At 56.4% G+C, this 18,388-nt stretch overlaps 3 protein-coding genes and 1 long non-coding RNA gene across 5 annotated transcripts; 2 read left to right on the top strand and 2 right to left on the bottom strand.

Annotated features, from left to right (window-relative positions):
* Nucleotides 1-2,509: 2,509 nt before the first annotated feature.
* LOC122906192 lies at nt 2,510-4,100 on the bottom strand. Its single transcript, XR_006384522.1, has 3 exons — nt 4,013-4,100; nt 3,249-3,379; nt 2,510-3,006 (listed from the first exon to the last, which is right to left on the bottom strand). It is a non-coding gene; the product is annotated as an uncharacterized LOC122906192 (long non-coding RNA).
* On the top strand, nt 3,260-7,229 carry COASY (Coenzyme A synthase). Its single transcript, XM_044247880.1, has 10 exons — nt 3,260-3,350; nt 3,792-4,502; nt 5,127-5,341; nt 5,616-5,747; nt 5,879-6,068; nt 6,153-6,217; nt 6,401-6,485; nt 6,656-6,753; nt 6,848-6,994; nt 7,095-7,229. The coding sequence occupies exons 2-10, from the start codon at nt 3,803-3,805 to the stop codon at nt 7,143-7,145; spliced, it is 1,683 nt and encodes a 560-aa protein (XP_044103815.1). The 5' UTR covers nt 3,260-3,350; nt 3,792-3,802; the 3' UTR covers nt 7,146-7,229.
* A 915-nt stretch (nt 7,230-8,144) lies between these two features.
* On the top strand, nt 8,145-12,818 carry MLX (MAX dimerization protein MLX). 2 transcript variants are annotated; one of them, XM_044247884.1, is made up of 8 exons: nt 8,145-8,241; nt 8,712-8,748; nt 9,237-9,326; nt 9,604-9,710; nt 9,968-10,067; nt 10,268-10,367; nt 10,718-10,919; nt 11,668-12,818. In XM_044247884.1, exons 1-8 carry the CDS (start codon nt 8,200-8,202, stop codon nt 11,722-11,724), a joined length of 735 nt encoding a protein of 244 aa, XP_044103819.1. In that variant the 5' UTR covers nt 8,145-8,199; the 3' UTR covers nt 11,725-12,818. The 2 variants fall into 2 exon arrangements, with proteins under 2 accessions (XP_044103819.1, XP_044103818.1); XM_044247883.1 differs by lacking the exon at nt 9,237-9,326 and having other exon boundaries at nt 8,167-8,241.
* Nucleotides 12,819-13,043: 225 nt separating this feature from the next.
* LOC122906191 (PSMC3 interacting protein) lies at nt 13,044-16,804 on the bottom strand. The gene is made up of 8 exons (XM_044247885.1): nt 16,723-16,804; nt 16,527-16,627; nt 16,262-16,351; nt 14,195-14,306; nt 13,537-13,682; nt 13,380-13,433; nt 13,205-13,264; nt 13,044-13,124 (listed from the first exon to the last, which is right to left on the bottom strand). The coding sequence occupies exons 1-8, from the start codon at nt 16,754-16,756 to the stop codon at nt 13,068-13,070; spliced, it is 654 nt and encodes a 217-aa protein (XP_044103820.1). The 5' UTR covers nt 16,757-16,804; the 3' UTR covers nt 13,044-13,067.
* Between the last annotated feature and the right edge of the window lie 1,584 nt (nt 16,805-18,388).

The raw sequence follows: 18,388 nt of genomic DNA, 5'->3' as shown, positions 1-18,388 counted from the left end.
ATAGCTGTGCGGAAACCGAGGCCCAGAAAGAGGAAGAGGCTAGCCCGCGGAAGGGCAGGGCGGCGAGTGGTCCCTGGATTCCCAGGTGGTGTCTACAGCAGGTGTTAGGTGGACCGGGGAAGGGCGAGAGCCAGGTTGTGACTTGGCCCCCCCACTAGTCATGGGAAATCAAGCAAGGGCCTTAACCTTTCTCCGACTGTTCTCTTGCCTCTCCAACCTGTTCTCTTACTCCTATGTCATGGAGTGTATGGGGGATTAATTGAGGTACTGTTTGAAAGTGTTGGGATGGAGATTTGTTGACGTTGTTTTAAGATTTTATTTCTTGGGAATGCCTGAGTGGTTCAGTCAAGTGTCTGCCTTCGGCTCAGGTCATGATCCCAAGGGCCTGGGAGGAAGCCCTGCATCCAGCAGGGAGCCTGCTTCTCCCTCTGCCTGCTGCTCCCCCTGCTTGTGCGCTCGCTTGCTCGCTCTCTCTATCAAATAAATAAAATCTTTTTTTAAAAGGTTTTATTTATTTGTCAGAGAGAGAGAGTGTGTGCACAAGCAGGGGGAGCAGCAGAGGGAGAGGGAGAAACAGGCTACCCCACAAGCAGGGAGCCCAACACTGGGCTCCATCCCAGGGCTCCACTACCCCAGCCTAACGCAGGTGCCAGCTGAGCCACCTGAATGTCCCTGGGATGGAGGTCTTTTTTTTTATTTTTTAAAGATTTTATTTTTTTATTTATTTGACACAGAGAGAGAGAGATCACAAGTAGGCAGAGAGGCAGACTGGGGGTGGGGGAAGCAGGCTCCCTGCTGAGCAGAGAGCCGGATTCGGGGCTCAATCCCAGGACCCAGAAACCATGACCTCAGCCAAAGGCAGAGGCTTAATCCACTGAGCCATCCAGGCACCCCGGGATGGAGGTCTTAATAGCAGGCCCTGATATTCTTTCTACTACTAGTGGTGTTACTATGGTAAAGCAAAGCTAAGTGAGTCAAAAGGATACAGCTCCATTTGTCCTCCTCCTGCCAGGCCCTTGACAAAACACAGCTGGATGGATGCCCACCAGCCCAGAGGCTGCCACTCACTAGGTTCAGCTGAAGCTCCAGACCAAGTGGGTGCCTGAGGGGCTATCCTTCCTGCAGGCGGGGGAAGGCACTGGGGTGGCAGGAACCCGTGAAAGGGCCTGCAGGGTTGTCCAGCCAGTCTCTTTCTAAGGTGCTGGGTGCCAGAGGAGGGTTGGAGGATACATGGAGAATAGGCTGGAGGTTGCAGGCAGAGGAAGGGCAGGGGTGCCCAGAAGATGGGACCAGGGAAGGGACTAGGAGATGCAGAGGGAAATGACCATTTGGAGAGGGCAGGGTCCTGGCTGCAGAGAAATTGGGAAGCTGGAATAGAGAGGAAACTGCTGGGGTTTTGTGTGGAAACTGAGGGGGGCCAGAAGGAGTCACCCCATCTTGGCCTGCTGCTACTTCCAGGTAGTAGTCTTTTTTTTTTTTTTTTAAAGATTTTTATTTATTTGACAGACAGAGACCACAAGTAGGCAGAGGCAGGCAGAGAGAGAGGAGGAAGCAGGCTCCCTGCTGAGCAGAGAGCCCAATGTGGGGCTCGTTCCCAGGACCCTGGGATCATGATCTGAGCCGAAGGCAGAGGCTTTAACCCACTGAGCCACCCAGGTGCCCCTTCCAGGTAGTAGTCTTGCTGGCTGCTTCTGCTCCTAGGACAGGGGACCTCAGCCGGCTCATCCCTATCTATCCCCCTGCCTCGCCGGCCCAGATGGTTCTGCTGTCCCTTCAGGATCCAGGAAGGCCACAGAAGGACCATGCGGCATGAATCTCTGGGACATAGGACCTGCTCTCAGAACCCAGCTTCTGTCCCCCAAGCTGTTCTTTTCTTTTTTTAAAAGATTTTACTTATTTATTTGACAGAGATCACAAGTAGGCAGAGAGGCAGGCAGAGAGAGAGGAAGGGAAACAGGCTCCCTGCTGAGCAGAGAGCCCAACTCAGGACTTGATCCCAGGACCCCGAGACCATGACCCGAGCTGAAGGTGGAGGCTTTAACCCACTGAGCCACCCAGGCACCCCTGGGTTCTCTTTTTAAAAATCCAACCTAAGGGGGCGCCTGGGTGGCTCAGTGGGTTAAGCGTCTGCCTTCAGCTCAAGTCATGATCCCAGGATTCTGGGATCGAGCCCCCATTAGGCTCCCTGCTCTCGGGGAGCCTGCTTCTCCCTCTGCCTTCTGCTCCCCCTGCTTATGCTTTCTATCAATAGGTCCTTACAATTTTTACTTTTTTTAAAAAAAGATTTTATTCACTATTTGACAGAGAGACAGCAAGAGAGGGAACACAAGTAGGGAGAGTGGGAGAGGAAAAAGCAGGCTTCTTGCTGTGCAGGGTGCTCAGTGCTGTGCTGGATCCCAGAACACTGGGATCATGACTCCAGCTGAAGGCCTACGCTTAACAACTGAGCCACCCATGCGCCCTAAATAAATAAAATCTTTTTAAAAAAATACAAAATAAACCCACATAATTATGAAAACAAGCATTGTTTAGTTTGGGAAAATAAACCATAGCACATTACTGGAATCTTGGAAATTGGTTTCCCTCCCTTTTGAGATCTTTATGGACACTTTATCTGAAATATCTCCTGATGGCATCCTAGCTCCCTCCCCCCATGGAGGCTACCAGTTCCAACCTTTCGGGCCCCATTAGCCTCACAGTAAACCCTTTGCACTAGGTCTTCCTCGCTCCTCCCCTTTTCTCCATCCTCTGGCAACCCTACTGAGCTGCCAGGCAGAGCTCTCCTCCTCTCTCTCTCAAACTGGTTCTGGGTGGTGTGGAGAGCTCCGGAGCCACAAGACCTTCCTTATAATGTTCCTGGAACACAGGGTTTCAATTTCCCCAGCTGTGAAATGGGGACTCGGACAGAGTGGTTCTTCCACAGGAGGATCCTCAGACTGGGAGGGCGCCAGGAGGGCTGCGGGGACTCCGAGTCCTGACTTCAGTGCCACCCTGTGACTCCCATCTCTGTAATTTATTAAGAGGAAAGCCAGGTGTTAGTTCTGCCTTTGCCGCTGTCTCCTGGGTAACCTGCCTGAAGCCATTCTCTTCTCTTAATGTCTAAAGAGCATCCACAAAACCCTTTCAGGACCGCCTAGCCCTCCACGGTCCAAACCCCTGGCGGCTGGAATCTGGAAATAAGGCTTCACCGCCTGCCCAACCCCCGAGCCCGGCCCCGCCCCCTCGGCAGGACTCGCCCAACGCCATACAAAGTCTCGCGAGATCCCGAACAGAGCAGACACTTTGGCCTTTTTGCCGTTCCGTAGCTCGGACACGGAGCTGCTGAACTAGTATTTCCGGGTCGCATCCAGGTGAGCCTCCGCGGCGGCGCTCGCGAAACCTAAACCCAGGGGTCTCAGTAAGTAGGGGACCGACCCGAGCCTGAGCGTTTTCCTCTAGTCTCCTCCTTCGAGTCTCTGAAGACCCGGGTACAGCGTGTCAGGAGGGCCCGGGATTTCTGGATCCCCAGCCCTATGACTCAGGGGCTCTTGTCCAGCCTAGTTTCCCCACCCAGGATTTCGATTCAGTTCAGCGACTTCACCGCTGCGTTTGAGAAATGTGGAAAGCGCGGCTTAGCACATAGACCCGAGGCGCCATGTACCAGGCCCCGTGCCTTCCCCGGGTTTCCTCTAGATCAGCACAGACCCCCGTCCCTGCGCCAGGTCCCCTCCCTTGGGTCCAAGGCCCCACTTTTCAGCCTCAGCCACATAACTTCTCAGTCACCCACGCCTCGTCTCCCTGGCTGTCCGCAGGCCTGGGCAGCATGGCCGTATTCCGGTCGGGCCTCCTGGTGCTGACGACGCCCTTGGCCTCCCTGGCCCCTCGCCTGGCCCCCATCCTGACCTCAGCGGCCCGGCTGGTGAATCACACGCTCTATGTACACCTGCAGCCGGGCATGAGTCTGGGGGCCCCAGCTCAGCCCCAATCCAGCCTGGTGCAGGCCACGTTTGAGGTCTTGGATTTCATCACACACCTCTACGCTGGCGCCGACGTCCACAGGCACCTGGACGTCAGAGTCCTGCTGACCAATATCGGAGCCAAGAGCGCCTTTCTACCTCCCCTGTCCGGTTCAGTCCAGAACCTGGCCCACCCACCGGAAGTGGTGCTGACTGACTTCCAGACCCTGGACGGAAGCCAGTACAACCCAGTCAAGCAACAGCTAGAGCGTTATGCCACCAGCTGCTATAGTTGTTGTCCCCAACTGGCTTCAGTGCTGCTATACCCCGATTATGGGCCCGGAGAGCTGCCTGCGGAGTCCCTGGATGTGCCCTTACCCTCCACCATCAGGCCAGCCTCCCCCGTGGCCAGGTCTCCAAAGCAGCCAGTGCGTGGCTACCACCGTGGGGCTGTGGGTGGCACATTTGACCGCCTGCACAATGCTCACAAGGTGTTGCTCAGCGTCGCGTGCATCCTGGCCCAGGAGCAGCTTGTGGTGGGAGTAGCAGACAAAGACCTGTTGAAGAGTGAGTGAGACCGACCCTGGAATAGAGCAGGGAAAGGCCCTCAGAACCCCTTAACCTTGTCCCCAGTTCATAATTGAGGAACAGGGGGGCCCTCCTTTACTTCCCACCCTTCCCAGATGTCACAGTGACTGGCACGCAGTTGGTGCTAAGGAAATTATATTAAATGAGTAAGTGCAGCTTTCTCAGATTGTGGTCTAGTCACCATTCAAATCAGAATTCCCCCAAATGTGGAGCCAAGGAGTCTGCACTTTTAAGAAGTTCTCTGGGTGATGAACCCTACAAGTGGAGACCCTTGCAATAAATGGATGAGTGGGTTGTAGGTAGTTGTGCCGGAGACACAGTAAGAGGGGACTTGTGGTTGGGTGGGTCTTGGAATTCACCATCTGACTCTGATGCTGGCACTGCTGGTTCTCTGGGAACAGGTGCCTGCCATGACTATTGTGCTTGGCGGCTGCCCCCTCTTGGTAGCTCCCCTGACACAGACCACTTCCCAGCTTAGCCCTTTGCTCCTGCCATCCACCTCTATCTGGAGATTGGATGCTTGGGGACAGTTTTCCCCAAACTTGCTTATACTTTTCTTCCCCAATAAAAAGATCTCCCTGTTCTTTTGGGCTCCTTCCCCAGGCAAGTTGCTCCCTGAGCTGCTCCAACCCTACGCAGAGCGTGTGGAACATCTGAGTGAGTTCCTGGTGGACATCAAGCCCTCCTTGACTTTTGATATCATCCCCCTGCTGGACCCCTATGGGCCCGCTGGCTCTGACCCCTCCTTGGAGTTCCTGGTGGTCAGCGAGGAGACCTATCGTGGGGGGATGGCCGTCAACCGCTTCCGCCTTGAGAATGTAACCCCTGGGAGAGACTGGCAGAGGGAGTGGATGGGGATGGGGATGGGGAAGGCCACATGGGGGACTGCTGGAAGTACCACAACCCTAGAGGAGGGAAGAGAGGGTTTAGGGTGGTGAGGAAGAAGCAAGAAGGAACCGGTTCCCAGCTTGCCCTTGGACTCAGGCTCAACCTCTGGAATATGTAGGGGAGGATAAGGGTGGGGGGACAGCTCGATTGTCACTGTCCTCCTGTCCCTCCTTCCCTCTCCTCACCCCTCCTCTTTTACTGCAGGACCTGGAGGAGCTTGCCTTATACCAGATACAGCTGCTGAAGGACCAAAGCCACAAGGAAAATGAAGAAGATAAAGTCAGCTCTTCTAGCTTCCGCCATCGAATGCTGGGAAAATTGCTTCGGCCTCCATATGTATGCCTGCCCTCCCACTCTCTCCCCTCTTGGGTGGGCTGGAAATGCTGGAGAGTCAAGACTGAATAATTCAGTCCCAAGAATGAGTCTGAAGACCCTAGTAACTGGGGTTCCCTCTCCTCCACCTCCAGAAGAGGCCAGAGCTCCCCACACAACTCTACGTGATTGGGCTGACGGGCATCAGTGGCTCTGGGAAAAGCTCAGTAGCTCAACGGCTTAAGGGCCTGGGGGCATATGTCATCGACAGTGACCAGCTGGGCCATCGGGCCTATGCCCCAGGTGGTCCTGCCTACCAGCCTGTTGTGGAGGCCTTTGGAACAGGTAATACCTGGGGAGGGCTGCAAGTGGCCTGAAGGGAGGAGTCAGCCTGGCCTCCTTGCCCAGTCCCCTGTCTCTGTTGTCCAGATATTCTCCATAAAGATGGCATTATCAACAGGAAGGTCCTAGGCAGCCGGGTGTTTGGGAACAAGGTAAACACTCTTCTTCAAGGGTTTGTCAGCTAGTACTAGACGCAGAGGTTGGGACCCAGTGGACCTCTCTGCTCTGGTCCAGAGTGCCACTTTCCACTCATCTGTTCCCACTCCCCTCCTCCCTCAGGCTGGCTCCATCACTGAGGGAAGGTAAACCGTCTACTTCCTCTGTTCTCTCCTCAGAAGCAGCTGAAGATACTCACGGATATCATGTGGCCAGTTATCGCAAGGCTGGCGCGAGAGGAGATGGAGCACGCTATGGCTGAGGGTGAGTGGGAGGGATAAGGGGAACAGCCAAGGGGGACATCAAGCCAGTTCTCCTCCTGGGAGCTTCCCCACCCCAAGGCAGACCCTCCACTTTCCTTGGGACTAGGCCTCACTGGCTCTCTGTTGGTAAGTGGTGGTATGCTGCCACCGGTGACTGCGGTCTCCCCACAGGAAAGCACGTGTGTGTGATCGATGCTGCTATGCTGCTTGAAGCCGGCTGGCAGGACATGGTGCATGAGGTGTGGACCGTTGTCATTCCTGAGACTGAGGTATCCGGACCCCACCTCCCACCCTGTCCCCTCTGCAGATCGCAGCCTGCTCTGAGCCAGTGGGCTGACCTATATAGGCCTTGTCTGTGTCAAGGCCATACGACGCATCGTGGAGAGGGATGGCCTAAGTGAGGCTGCAGCTCAAAGCCGGTTGCAGAGCCAGATGAGTGGGCAGCAGCTCGTGGACCAGAGCCACGTGGTGCTGAGCACCTTATGGGAACCACATGTCACCCAACGCCAGGTTGGTGCTGAGGGAAGGGCTGGGTTGGGGGAAGTGGTCTCCGCTGGGTGCCTGCCTGACCCTGTCCTCTCTTCCTCCAAACTTTCTGGCCTGCTCAAAGGTGGAGAAAGCCTGGGCCCTCCTGCAGAAGCGCATCCCCCAGACGCTGTGAGGCCTGTGGCTGACATTGAGTTCTCTGTGGGGCCAGAGTGGCCCTTGGAGCTGCCCAGAGATTCAATGGTGAGGAGGAATGGGGGCCTCCGTGCTCATCCTGGTTGGGCCTAGAGGGCTCTGAGCCAAACTGGGGAGCGCAGGGCCGGGTCTGGTGGACATGCGGAGCCTTATGGAGCTTGTTGGCTGGCCTTTGGCCATCACTGAGGTTGTGGCACTTGGGGAAGCAGGCCTCTCTGGCATTCTGTGCCTACTCTTGCCCACAGCGTGTGATATCTACAGCCGTCTGTGGCCAGGGCAAACACTGGAACTTGTAACAGAATTAAAGATGAATGTTACCGGGTGCTGCCTGTATGGTGTCTGCTTCCTGCCCCAATGCCTCTGGGTATCTTGGGGAGCCTTGAGCTGGAACCTTGGAGTGCAGTGGTTAAGAGCTTGGCTTTCGAAGCTAGCCAGGCAGAGGTCAGCCTTGGTTCTAACACTGATCGCTGTCTGATTTGCAAGAAGCTACAGATATTCGAGGTTCCTCGGTTTCCCTGTCTGTAAAGTAGCATAACTTGGCAGACTCTCTGACAGTGTTTCTTCCACTGGTCTCCTGCCAGATGTCTGGCTGGTTTTTGAAAACGGGACTTTTAAGAACCCCGGCGGGGTGTCTGCCCTCACGGGACTGGAGCTGGCAGCCACGCAGGGTCGGCCCAGGTGGCCAAGTCTGCACCTTCCCGGCCGCCTGCAGGGCGGGGCTGGGACACGCGCTCCGAGAGCCGCCTGGGCTCGCACAGCCCGTGCACACGACTGTCGGTGACACTGTTCGAGCCTTTTGAGGGGACCCCATTTTACAGAATGATTCACGTCGCGGCAGCAGGAACGCTACCCGTTCCCGCTCCGACGCCACCGTCTGGTCCACCGGTTCGGTGTTTCTAGGCTGCGCATGCGCTCGCTCCGCCCTCCGCCTCCCGTTCTTGGGTTGGTGGGTTTGGGTCACGTGGGTGCGCCTCGCCTCTTCCTCGCAGCGGGGGGCCCGCCCGTGGGCTGGTTTCCGGTTTGGTGGGTCGGAGATGACGGAGCCGGGCGCCTCTCCGGACGACCCCTGGGTCAAGGCAAGCCCCGCGGGCGCGCACGCCGGCGAGGGGAGGGCGGGTCGGGCTCGTGCACGTGGGGGGGCCGGAAGACGAGGGGATTCCTTGCAGTCCCCAAAGGTCCCCCCGCCCTCCGGGCCCCGGGGCTGCAGAGAAGACAGCTCTCACCCCGCGCGTGCCAAGGTGGGGAGACAAGTGACGCGTGTGTACACGAGTGTGGGGGGGCAGGGTTTGGGGGCTGGGGAGGTGCTGGAGCGTGGGTAGGGGCAGACGGGGTCCTGCGGAGGGGAGGCGCTCCCGGGGCAGTCCTGCAGTGGCCTGCGCACCCCAGGGGGAAGAGTGCGTGTGTGTGTGTGTGTGTGTGTGTGTGTGTGTGCGTGCGTGCGTGCGTGCGTGCGTGTGTGTGTATGTATGTGTGCGCGCGCGCGCAGTAGAAGGAGGTGTGGACCCTGGGCCGAGGTCTGATGAGCTTCCTTTGCTTGGTGCTGCAGGTGGAATACGCCTACAGCGACAACAGTCTGGACCCCGGTGAGTGCCTCCCCACTGTCTCCAGTTCCCTCATGACGCTCCCGCTGCAGCCCTATAGATTCCCGTGGTCTTGCCAGCCACACCTGAGCACAGTCCACTGTCCCTGAGCCGAGTTTCTGCCCTGAGACAGGGAGGAGCTGCAGGACCGGGGCAGGAAGCATAAGGGTACACCTGGTTCCCTCTGCTCTGAAGCAGGGAGGTGATGACAGTAGTGATAGCTGGCCGCTCTCTCACCCTCATTGTGCCCAGGTGCCATTTTGTGAACCAGTGGTACCATTACAGGCCCATGGAGCAGTGTGGGCATCAGGGACAGGAGCATTGCAGCATGGCACAAACAGGAAATGGGTGCCCCAGTATGAGTGGCTTTTGGGTTGAAAGGGAGAGGTCAGATTTAAGGATCAGGAAGCCACTGTACCCACAGGTTTCTCAGGGTCTAATATAGTGTTCCCCTGCCTTACCCCTTAGTGATTGGGACCTCTCTTTTCCAGGGCTTTTTGTAGAAAGTACCCGAAAGGGGAGTGTAGTGTCCAGAGCTAATAGCATCGGTTCCACCAGTGCCTCTTCTGTCCCCAATACAGGTAGGCAGCAACATGCCCCAACCTGGGGGGACTCAGTTACACCATCATTTTAGTGTATTTCCCAGACAGGAAGCTCCAGTCACCCACATGGGGGTGCTGGAGGCCTAGTGATAGACACAGGCTCTCACTGTCTCTCACCCCATCTAGGACCTTAGGTTGTTCTGTCCATTTGCTGTCTCTAGGCACCAGTTTTTTCTTACCCACTGGGACATGGTTGGTGAGCTGGGCCCCACTGGGCCTCAAAATGACCTCTTCCCGCCCCCAACTTTGAGCGTAGATGACGAGGACAGCGATTACCACCAGGAGTCCTACAAGGAGTCCTACAAGGACCGGCGGCGGCGAGCACACACACAGGCTGAGCAGAAGAGGAGAGACGCCATCAAGGTGACTGGGGGGCCTGCAGCTCAGCCAGCGCGGGAAGGCCCGTTACATTTGATTTGCTCTGCCCCGACCACATCAGACAGCCCCAGGCATCCTTGCGGGCAGCTAATCTAGTCTCTGGATGAGAACACTCTCCTTCCAGCACCCCCACCTGTTTGAGTTTCGAGCATGGAACTCAGTTCTTGAAGAGAAAGCTTGGTGCGAGTTTGCCTTAATCTGCAGAGTTAAAGGAAGCCTTGTTTCCCCTGATGTCTCCACAGAGAGGCTATGATGACCTTCAGACTATCGTCCCCACTTGCCAGCAGCAGGACTTCTCCATTGGTTCCCAGAAGCTCAGCAAAGCCATCGTTCTACAGAAGAGTAGGACCAGGGAGAGCCCTGGGAGTGGTTGGGGCCAGCAGGGCAGTGAAGAGGCCAGAGCCTTCTACCCACTCTCGGCCTGGCCCTGGTGGGGTGGTGGTTGTGGGGCAGGTGGGGAGTGGGACCGGGGTGGGGGAGAGACAAAGGCAGCCTTGTCCTTCTGGTTGAGACTTCCTCTGTGCCCACCCACCCCACCCCAGCCATTGACTACATCCAGTTTTTGCACAAGGAGAAGAAAAAGCAGGAGGAGGAAGTGTCCATGCTACGCAAGGATGTCACAGCCCTGAAGATCATGAAAGTGTAAGGGCGACACTGAGCTGGGGGAACCAGGGCTTCTGAGGGGACTTGGGCAGACCTCAGTTCATACCTTCCTCTCAAAGGCCACATCAGATACTACAGGCCAGATAATCCTCTCACTCCCTTAGGTGGCTGCTTGGAGGCCGGACTCTGTACCCCCTTGTCCCTAACGCACAGCACGTTCTCCAAGTGCCTGTGGGCTTCATGAAGGGAAGGGTGGGAAGAGGGGGGGGTCACCATTTCTGTCCCAGAGCAGTGTCTGGCTGATGTGAACTACCTCGCAGCAGCTCTCCAGCAGCCCCTTCCTGGGGGAAACCTCGGGCACCTGAGCCCTGTCCACTTCCCGATTTCAGGAACTACGAGCAGATTGTGAAGGCACACCAGGACAACCCCCATGAGGGGGAAGACCAGGTCTCTGACCAGGTCAAGTTCAATGTGTTTCAAGGCATCATGGACTCCCTATTCCAGTCCTTCAATGCCTCCATCTCCGTGGCCAGCTTCCAGGAGCTGTCAGCCTGTGTCTTCAGCTGGATTGAGGAGCACTGTAAGCCTCAGGTACGGGGTAGCCGTGATCAGGGCGGGGCGGGGGTGGGGGTACACTCCTCCGGGCAAAGTGGCCCAAGTGCGAATTTGTCCAGAGGAGGAGGGCAGCAGCTTTCGGGTTTCTTGGGGGTGTCTCCCTCTTCTGCTTCTTAGCCCAGATTTTCCTATAAGGTTTCATTTGGCAGGACTGATCGGGCACTTAAGTCCCATGGGCCTAACCCTGGCTCTTCTCAGCCGGTGTGTGGCTGCATAGTGTGTTGCCCTCACTGCGGCAGCAGATTCACTCGGCCCACGTGGAAGATTGCTGGCCGTCACCCCCAGGCCCACGAGAGTAGTCTGCCCCGGGGCTTGTGTTCTTTGTAAAGGGGCAGCGTGTGATTGCTGTCGCCGGAGGCTTGTGCTCCTGAGGCCTGGTTGCCTTTTCTGAGGCTTGACTTGCATCCTCAGAGTCCCACTCTTTTGTTTCCTGACATTTTCTGGGAACACTTGAAGCATAGTATGTCCCGAACACTCCCAAGCCCACACCTAAATGCTGCCGTTTCCATTTCTTGGATTTGCTTTTCCACATAGCCAGCCATGCCTCCGTCCCTTTCCCTGTGCTCTCGCAGGGACATTTCAGAGTAAATTGCAGATAGCAGTGTGGCCCAGGGGCTTTTTCTGTTGCATTCTAAAGAGCGTGCCTTGTGTAGGCACAGGTCACGAGCCCGTGCTCTGTCCTTGCCTGAGCGTCACCCATGTCTCCCTCTCCTGCCCCCACCAGACCCTCCGGGAGATAGTGATTGGTGTCCTGCACCAGCTGAAGAACCAGCTCTACTGACCAGTGCCCCGAACCCACAGAAGAGCCAGTGAGAGGCCCAGTCTCCTGCTTGGCCACAGAGCCGCTGGCCCTCTGAGATCAGACTCGATGCTGCACACAGGTCCCCTGGTTCCCGGCGTTTGGTTCCCCGACACCCCTCATCCTCAGTGGGGCTGGGGTGTTTATTTTGTGAAAGCTTTAATTTATTATATTGACCACAAAACTCGAGCCTCTTGTCTTTCCCCGCTCCCCGTAAAAATCCTCAGGGTGGGGGTCTGCTCTGGGCATCCCCAAGAGCTCCCGTCCTCTCCCCTTCTAAGCCTCAGATTTTTGCTCCAGATCTACACGTATCTGGGAGCTACTATTTGCATTTGGTTTGGTCTCTTGGACCAGATTTGGGCAACACCTGGCCCGATTTGGCCATTTTGGCAGTAGTTGGACAGAAAGAAAGGAACATGAGGAAATACTCTCACAGCCATGAAGTGTGACAGGCTGCCTTATACCTGGGCTAGGGCTCCCTGGTGGGCCCAAGGTGGGACCCGGGCTCTGCTGGCCAGCTCTGGGCAGGGCTGCCAGGATCCTGCCCTCACCTGCTACTCCATCGCCTCTCTTACCTGCTCCGGGTGCTAGAGGGAAGCAGCCTTCCTGTGTGCTCCTGCTCCCTCTGTGCCCACAGGCAGGAGCACAGCACAGAGAAGTCAAGTGTGACACACAGCACTACGTGGTAATAGTTTTGTTTTGTTTTTAATTTTCTAAATAAACACCAACAGTGCAGTTTTGCTAAACTTACAATTTTGGAAAACAAACTGGGCCTCAGAACCACTCCCACCCTTCCTGTCAAGTATCTGGGTCTCCATCCCGTGCTGCCTGCATCTCTCCCAGGACTTGAGGTCAGAGTGAAGGGATAGAGAAGGTATTTAAAGGCCTCCTGGGGTACAGAGCTCCAAGAAGTCCTGGGTAAGGCCTTGGGCTCCTTGAATGCTATATACAGTTTCCTGTCTCTACTCTGTAGCCTTCTGCAGGGTTATACCTGGGAGGTTTGGTTATCCAAAGGAAATTTAAGTATTTTTATATCAAATTGTATTACAATAAATACTGCCAAATGCTTTCCTTTAGCGTTGTTTCCAGTTGGAGCGTTCAGTTCAAGCAACTGGAATGTAGCCAGTAACACGAACCTGAGCCTGACCATTGGCTGTGGGCTCGCTCACTCCCCGCGCCCCATACTCTGGCTCCTGCCCCTCTCCCAGCTGCTCTGCCCAAAGACAGCAGCAGGAACAAACACAGAAGCCAACCAGGAGGAGCCAACCAGTGCTGGACCTCTCTTTCCATCCCCCCCCCCCCCCCGGCTCTTGCCGGGGGACCCCTCAAGGGTCTGGGAGCTTCACGTTGTGATCCTCGTCTGTCTCTATCCCGACTTCCTCCTGGGGCAGGGAGACAAGTGAGTGAGCGCTCCCTGGACCCAGCACCCAGGGGAGCGGGGACGGGAGAGAGAATCACTTACAAAGAACTGCTTCTTGCTCTTGGGGTATCCTTCCAGAATGGCATCAGACAGCTCTGTTGCCTGACAGGAAACAAAACCACCCCTTTTCAGGCGGGCAGCACCGCCTGGAGGGGCCGCGCTGTTGGGTTCTCCTGCCGTTTCTCCGGCCTGCCCTGCCCGGCGCACGCTCACTCACCATCCTCTTCCGCTTCCTCCACTCCTTGCAGTACTTCTGCCTCTCCCTGTACACCTGGGCGGGGAAACAGCTGCCTCAGGGAAACCCCTCAGCCCCACCGAGGCTGCGAGGCTGCACCGCCTCACCCGGCCCACGACTGCCCGCGCTCCCAGCTCACCTGCTCTTTCTCTTCTGGAGTCACGTGGTTGGTGGCTGCTTTAATATTCTTCAGTCTCTCTCTGTAGCCAGCACACTCCTTCTTCAACTCCTGGATCTCTTTCTGCATCTCCGGTGTGGTCAGGGCACTAGTTAACTCCTTCAGCTCTGAAACCACAGCTCCCCCGGGTCACTCCCCACCCCGAGGCCGGGGCTTTGGAAAGCCCCCAGCGGGTGCTCCCTGAGGTAGTGACTGGGCCCCTACCTTGCTCTCTTGTTCTACACAAGGGGTCCAGAATGAGTTCCACATTCTGGAACTGCTCAGCAGAGATGAAGGCTTACAGAATTACCAGTTTATTCCTGTTTTCTCTCCTCCTCCATCTACCAGCAGTGGGAAAGTGAGGTTGCACAGACTGTTCTTGTAGCCAGTCAGAGCAGCCGGCACCGAGGGAGTGTGGGCCCAGGGCGCTGATGGTGTTAGGGAAAGCAGACGCATGTGCTGCCCACTCACATTCAAAGGCCACTAGCCGTTCTCTCTTTTGATACGATGCCTGTGGCAGCCCAGCAGAGAGCCACTGTCGTGGGACAACACTGCAGCCAGCAAACCGTTCACTCCATAATCCCTGACCTCTAGACCGACCCTGACCCTAGGGGCACCGTTGGGGGCTGCTCAGTCCTACCAGCCTCCATGTGGCGACAGCTCTGCTGTAAGCTCTGCACCTTAGCAGTGAGGGCCACGATTTTGGCATCCAGGCCTTGGAGGTCAGCGTCACTCACCATGGCAAACTGGTCCTGCCAGAGGTGAGGAAAAACAAGGGGGCTGATGTGAGGCACAGGAGGGGAGCCTCACTTGGGGTGGGGGCAGCATCACATACATGCAAGACTGTGGGGTTCCCCAGCCCTCCAGAGGGCCTGTGAGAAACCACTCAGTTTAGTACTGGTCCCAGCTAACAACAAGGTATGATCGAGAAGTGAAACCTCGCGCCTGTCCTCAAGGGGCATCAAGGCTGGCAGGATACTAACAGGGCAGAGATCTCAGTTAGTGCTAAGACCGCTCATTGGGCTAAAGGAGTAAAGGAACATTCTCACCAAGGTAGGTATACCTGAAGTACACGTTCTCACAACAGGAAGAACAGGGATGGGGACAGAGGCGGGGGCAGTACTGAAGGGACAAGCCTGAGCAGCCAGCCCGGAGGGACCAGCTGCTACCATCCTCGGGGATGGGCTCTGTGGGGGGTCTTGTCGGCGACAATGGGGAGCACATTAGGGAGAAGAGGAACGCCAGCCTGCGCGCTGTGGCCTCTACATTAAGGCAAGGCAAAGCCTTAGAGCCGCAGGCAGCAAACTACAGCCTGCACGCCAGATCCTGCCAAACCTGGAGTTCTGAAAACACACACCGACTGAAACACAGCCATGCCTGTGCCTTCACACGGTCTCGGGCGGCTTTTGCTCTCCAGTGGCAGTCACGAGGGCTTGTGACAGCTGTGTACCTGGGACAAGAGACCATCTGGCCCGCAAAACCCTGAAATACTAAGGGTTTGGCTCTTTACAGAAGAAAATCTGCAGAATTCTCCCTTAAGGAATCTAGAGTTATCACATAATGAAACCGGTTTTAGGAAAATTAGCCTTGGTGGTGGTTCGGTTCAGTGGAACTAGTATTCGGTGTCTACTAGATGTTAGCTTCTGAGGTGGGGCTGCTGAGCAAAGGAATATGGGTGAGAACTGGGGCCTGCCCTTGGAAGAGCTGCGGTCCAGCGAGGAGACGCGTAAGACAAGCGCGTCCCTCAAAGAAGCGAGCGCCTGCAGAAGAGGCGATCAGAGAATTCAGGGAAGGTCTCTGGAGGTGATCCCTGAGGGGAATCCTACAGGATGAGCAAGAGTAAGCTGAGCAAAGAGGCAGAAGAGGAAGAAGGGTTTTTTAAACTCCAGGCAAAAGAAGGACACAGGAGTAAAACTCATCTACATGTTCTAGTCCTTGTAAGTGGACCGAGAAGGGACAGTGAGGCACGGGGGCCGGGTCTCCCTAGTACCTTTTCCCTACTCTAGGGAGCGCGAGTTTGAAGTCGGGCAATGGCACTTGCTGGGCACCCAGGCAGACCACTCTGGCTGCAGTGCTGAAGACATCTGAGGCCAGCAGAAGCTTAGGAGGGTATCAGGACATGCAGATGGGAAGGACAGGCCGAGTCAGGAAGGGGGAAAACCAACAGGGCACTGGGGGAGAGAGAAGAGGGGCTCCCCAGTCTCTAGGTTGGGTGAAGCATGACTCCACTGAGGGAGAAGCAGGAAGAGGTGCCCATTTGGGGGGATGAGGCAATCTACCTTAGCAGTAATAATACTGACTCAGAAAGGTCTAGAAGGCATCCAAAGGGTGGGCTGGCCCAGAGATACAAAATCAGCGTTACCTGTGTTGGGAGTGAGGGGTGGGGGCAGAAAGTGAATCGTGTGGCAGATGGTGGTTTCTAATCTAGATGACTGGGAAAAAGAAAACTTCCAAGAGGGAATGGATCTCGGCAGCAGCAATTCAGGATCTTCTGTCATCTATCCTGTCCCGAATATGGAAGTCTCCCTGAGTCTGGGTCACAGCAAGGGGAGTACCCACTCTGATTTAAAGGGTGCCTGAGGCCCTTTTCATGACCCCATGAGTTTCATGGGGTGCCCCAAATTCCCCAGAAGAGAGTTCATTCTAGAGACTGGCTGACCTAATGTCGGGGTGTCACACGGGTGATAATCTACACAGGTTCCCTCACCTGGTCCGCAAAATAGATCTTCTGCTTGCCGTACATCTTCTCTTTGATTTTGCCTTGCTGGGCCAGCTGCTCCAGCGCCTTCACCACCGCCTGGCGGGGGAGGGCGGCGGGCAGTCAGAGCAAGGACTTCGGGGGCCCACGCGGCGGGATTTTCGGCCCGACAAGCCTTAGGAAGCCCGCGGCTGGAATGGCAGCCCCGAGAGGGCAGCACCCCGGACTGATTCGAGGGGCCCCAAAGGGAGGAGTCCCAGGAGAGGGTCCTCACCGCCTTGCCCAGTCCGTGTTCCCGCTGCAGGTTCCCGAACACGTCCTGGGCGCTGTAGGGTCTGTTCTGCTCCTGCAGGTACCTCAGGAGGATCCCAGGGGCTACGAAGACACGCGGCAGGGGTGGGAGTCACCCAGCCAACGCCTCTCCCGTTCCCCTCGCCCACGTCTCCCCCGCGCCCACCGCCCCCGCTCACCTCCCGCCGCAGCCTCCGCCCGTCCTTTACTCATGGCCTTTCCCGCCGCCAACTCGGAAAGCCGGACGTTGTTGTCGCTCGAGGCAACGGCTACTTCCGGCGACGAGAGGGGCGGGCCGCAAGCGGTGATTGGCGGAAGGGGACGTCTTCGCGAGGCACGGAACGACCTTCCCGGGCGCCGTAGTTGGGTCCGACCCGAATAGGGCGTCTGCCCCCGGGGTCGCAGCGGCGGGGACCGGACGCTGGCTCGGGCCCGCTCCTCCCCGCGCCCTCGGGCTCTGGGGGCAGGTCGGGCCAACCACTGCTTGGGGTCTGGAAACCCACTTCCAGGGGCGGCTGAGCTCTCGTGACCGTGAGCTGGGACGCTGTTCCAAGGGGGAGAGAACTTAGGCTCAGCTCCCGCCGGGCTAGCGACTTGCTCAATGTCACAGGGTCAGTTACCCACAGGGACGTGTCCTGTCCCACGGCCCGGTGTTCTTTTCGACCGCCAGTCTCATTTGTAAAACAGGAACAAGAGGTACTAGCAGGAGGGCGGTTGGGAAGACAATGCCTGGGAGCCCTGCGAGCACAGCGCTGCCCACACTTGCCGGCTCCCGAGCCTCGCGCGCAGGGGGCGCTCCACACGCGCTGAGGCTTGGGCTCCCGAGCCTCGCGCGCAGGGGGCGCTCCACACGCGCTGAGGCTTGGACGCCGAGGGAAAGCAGGGTTGGGAGGGGGCTATACTGTTAAGCCGCAAAGCTTGTAGAAAAGTTTCCTGTTGGCGGAGTGGATCTTATGGCAACACCTGGCAGGTGTTTTCCACTCCTGCCCACAGTGGCCAGTGGGACAAAGCCTGAAATAAGTGTTTCTAGTTTCTGAGGTCAGCCGAAGGCCAAAGAGCAGCTGTCCCTGCGGCTCACTCCAGAGGAGGAGCATGGTGCTACTTTAAAAAACCTGTTACCTAAATAAATAAATATTTTAAAAAGGGGGCGCCTGGGAGGCTCAGTGGGTTAAAAGCCTCTGCCTTCGGCTCAGGTCACGATCCCAGGGTCCTGGGTTCTAGCCCCACATCTGGCTCTCTGCTCTGCAGGGATCCTGCTTCCTCTCTCTGCCTGCCTCTCTGCCTACTTGTGATGTCAAATAAATAAAATCTTTTTAAAGAATTAAAAAATAAAATAAAACCTGTTACCTAAAGTCTCATTAGCCTTTGAAGCACCTACTTGTCTTCACACGGCTAGGGAACAATATTAAGAATTAAAAATGGGGATGCCTGGGTGGTCGGTTGGCTGGGTTTCTGCCTTTGGCTCAGGGCCTCAGGCCCAGCTCCTTGTTCAGCAGGGAGCCTGCTTCTCTCCCTCTTGTTTGCCACTCCCTGCTTGTGCACTCTCTTCCCCTCTCTGACAAATACATAAATACAATCTTTAAAAAAAAATTTAAAATGATGGGAGTGCAGGCTAGATGCTAGTCGAGAATGCCAGTTGTGCTGCCTGGGCTCTCCTGGGGAGGGGAAGTGGCCTCGTATGTGGTGATTGTTCTGACCATCACAAAAGTCACAAATAGGGACAGGCAGGTGGGTCCCTCACACCCGGGTTTACTCTTCTGAGGCTGTCACCTCAGATTAATCCCATCTCGGATTACCCAGCTGTCCTTACCAAGGGCAAGACACCATTCAATACCAGTCTCTTAA

This window comes from Neovison vison, chromosome 5, assembly GCF_020171115.1.
Source record: "Neovison vison isolate M4711 chromosome 5, ASM_NN_V1, whole genome shotgun sequence".
In the NCBI taxonomy this organism is placed as follows: Eukaryota; Metazoa; Chordata; class Mammalia; order Carnivora; family Mustelidae; genus Neogale; species Neogale vison.
The sequence above is the reverse complement of the archived record's forward strand: the minus strand, read 5'-3'. Positions and strand labels throughout refer to the sequence as shown.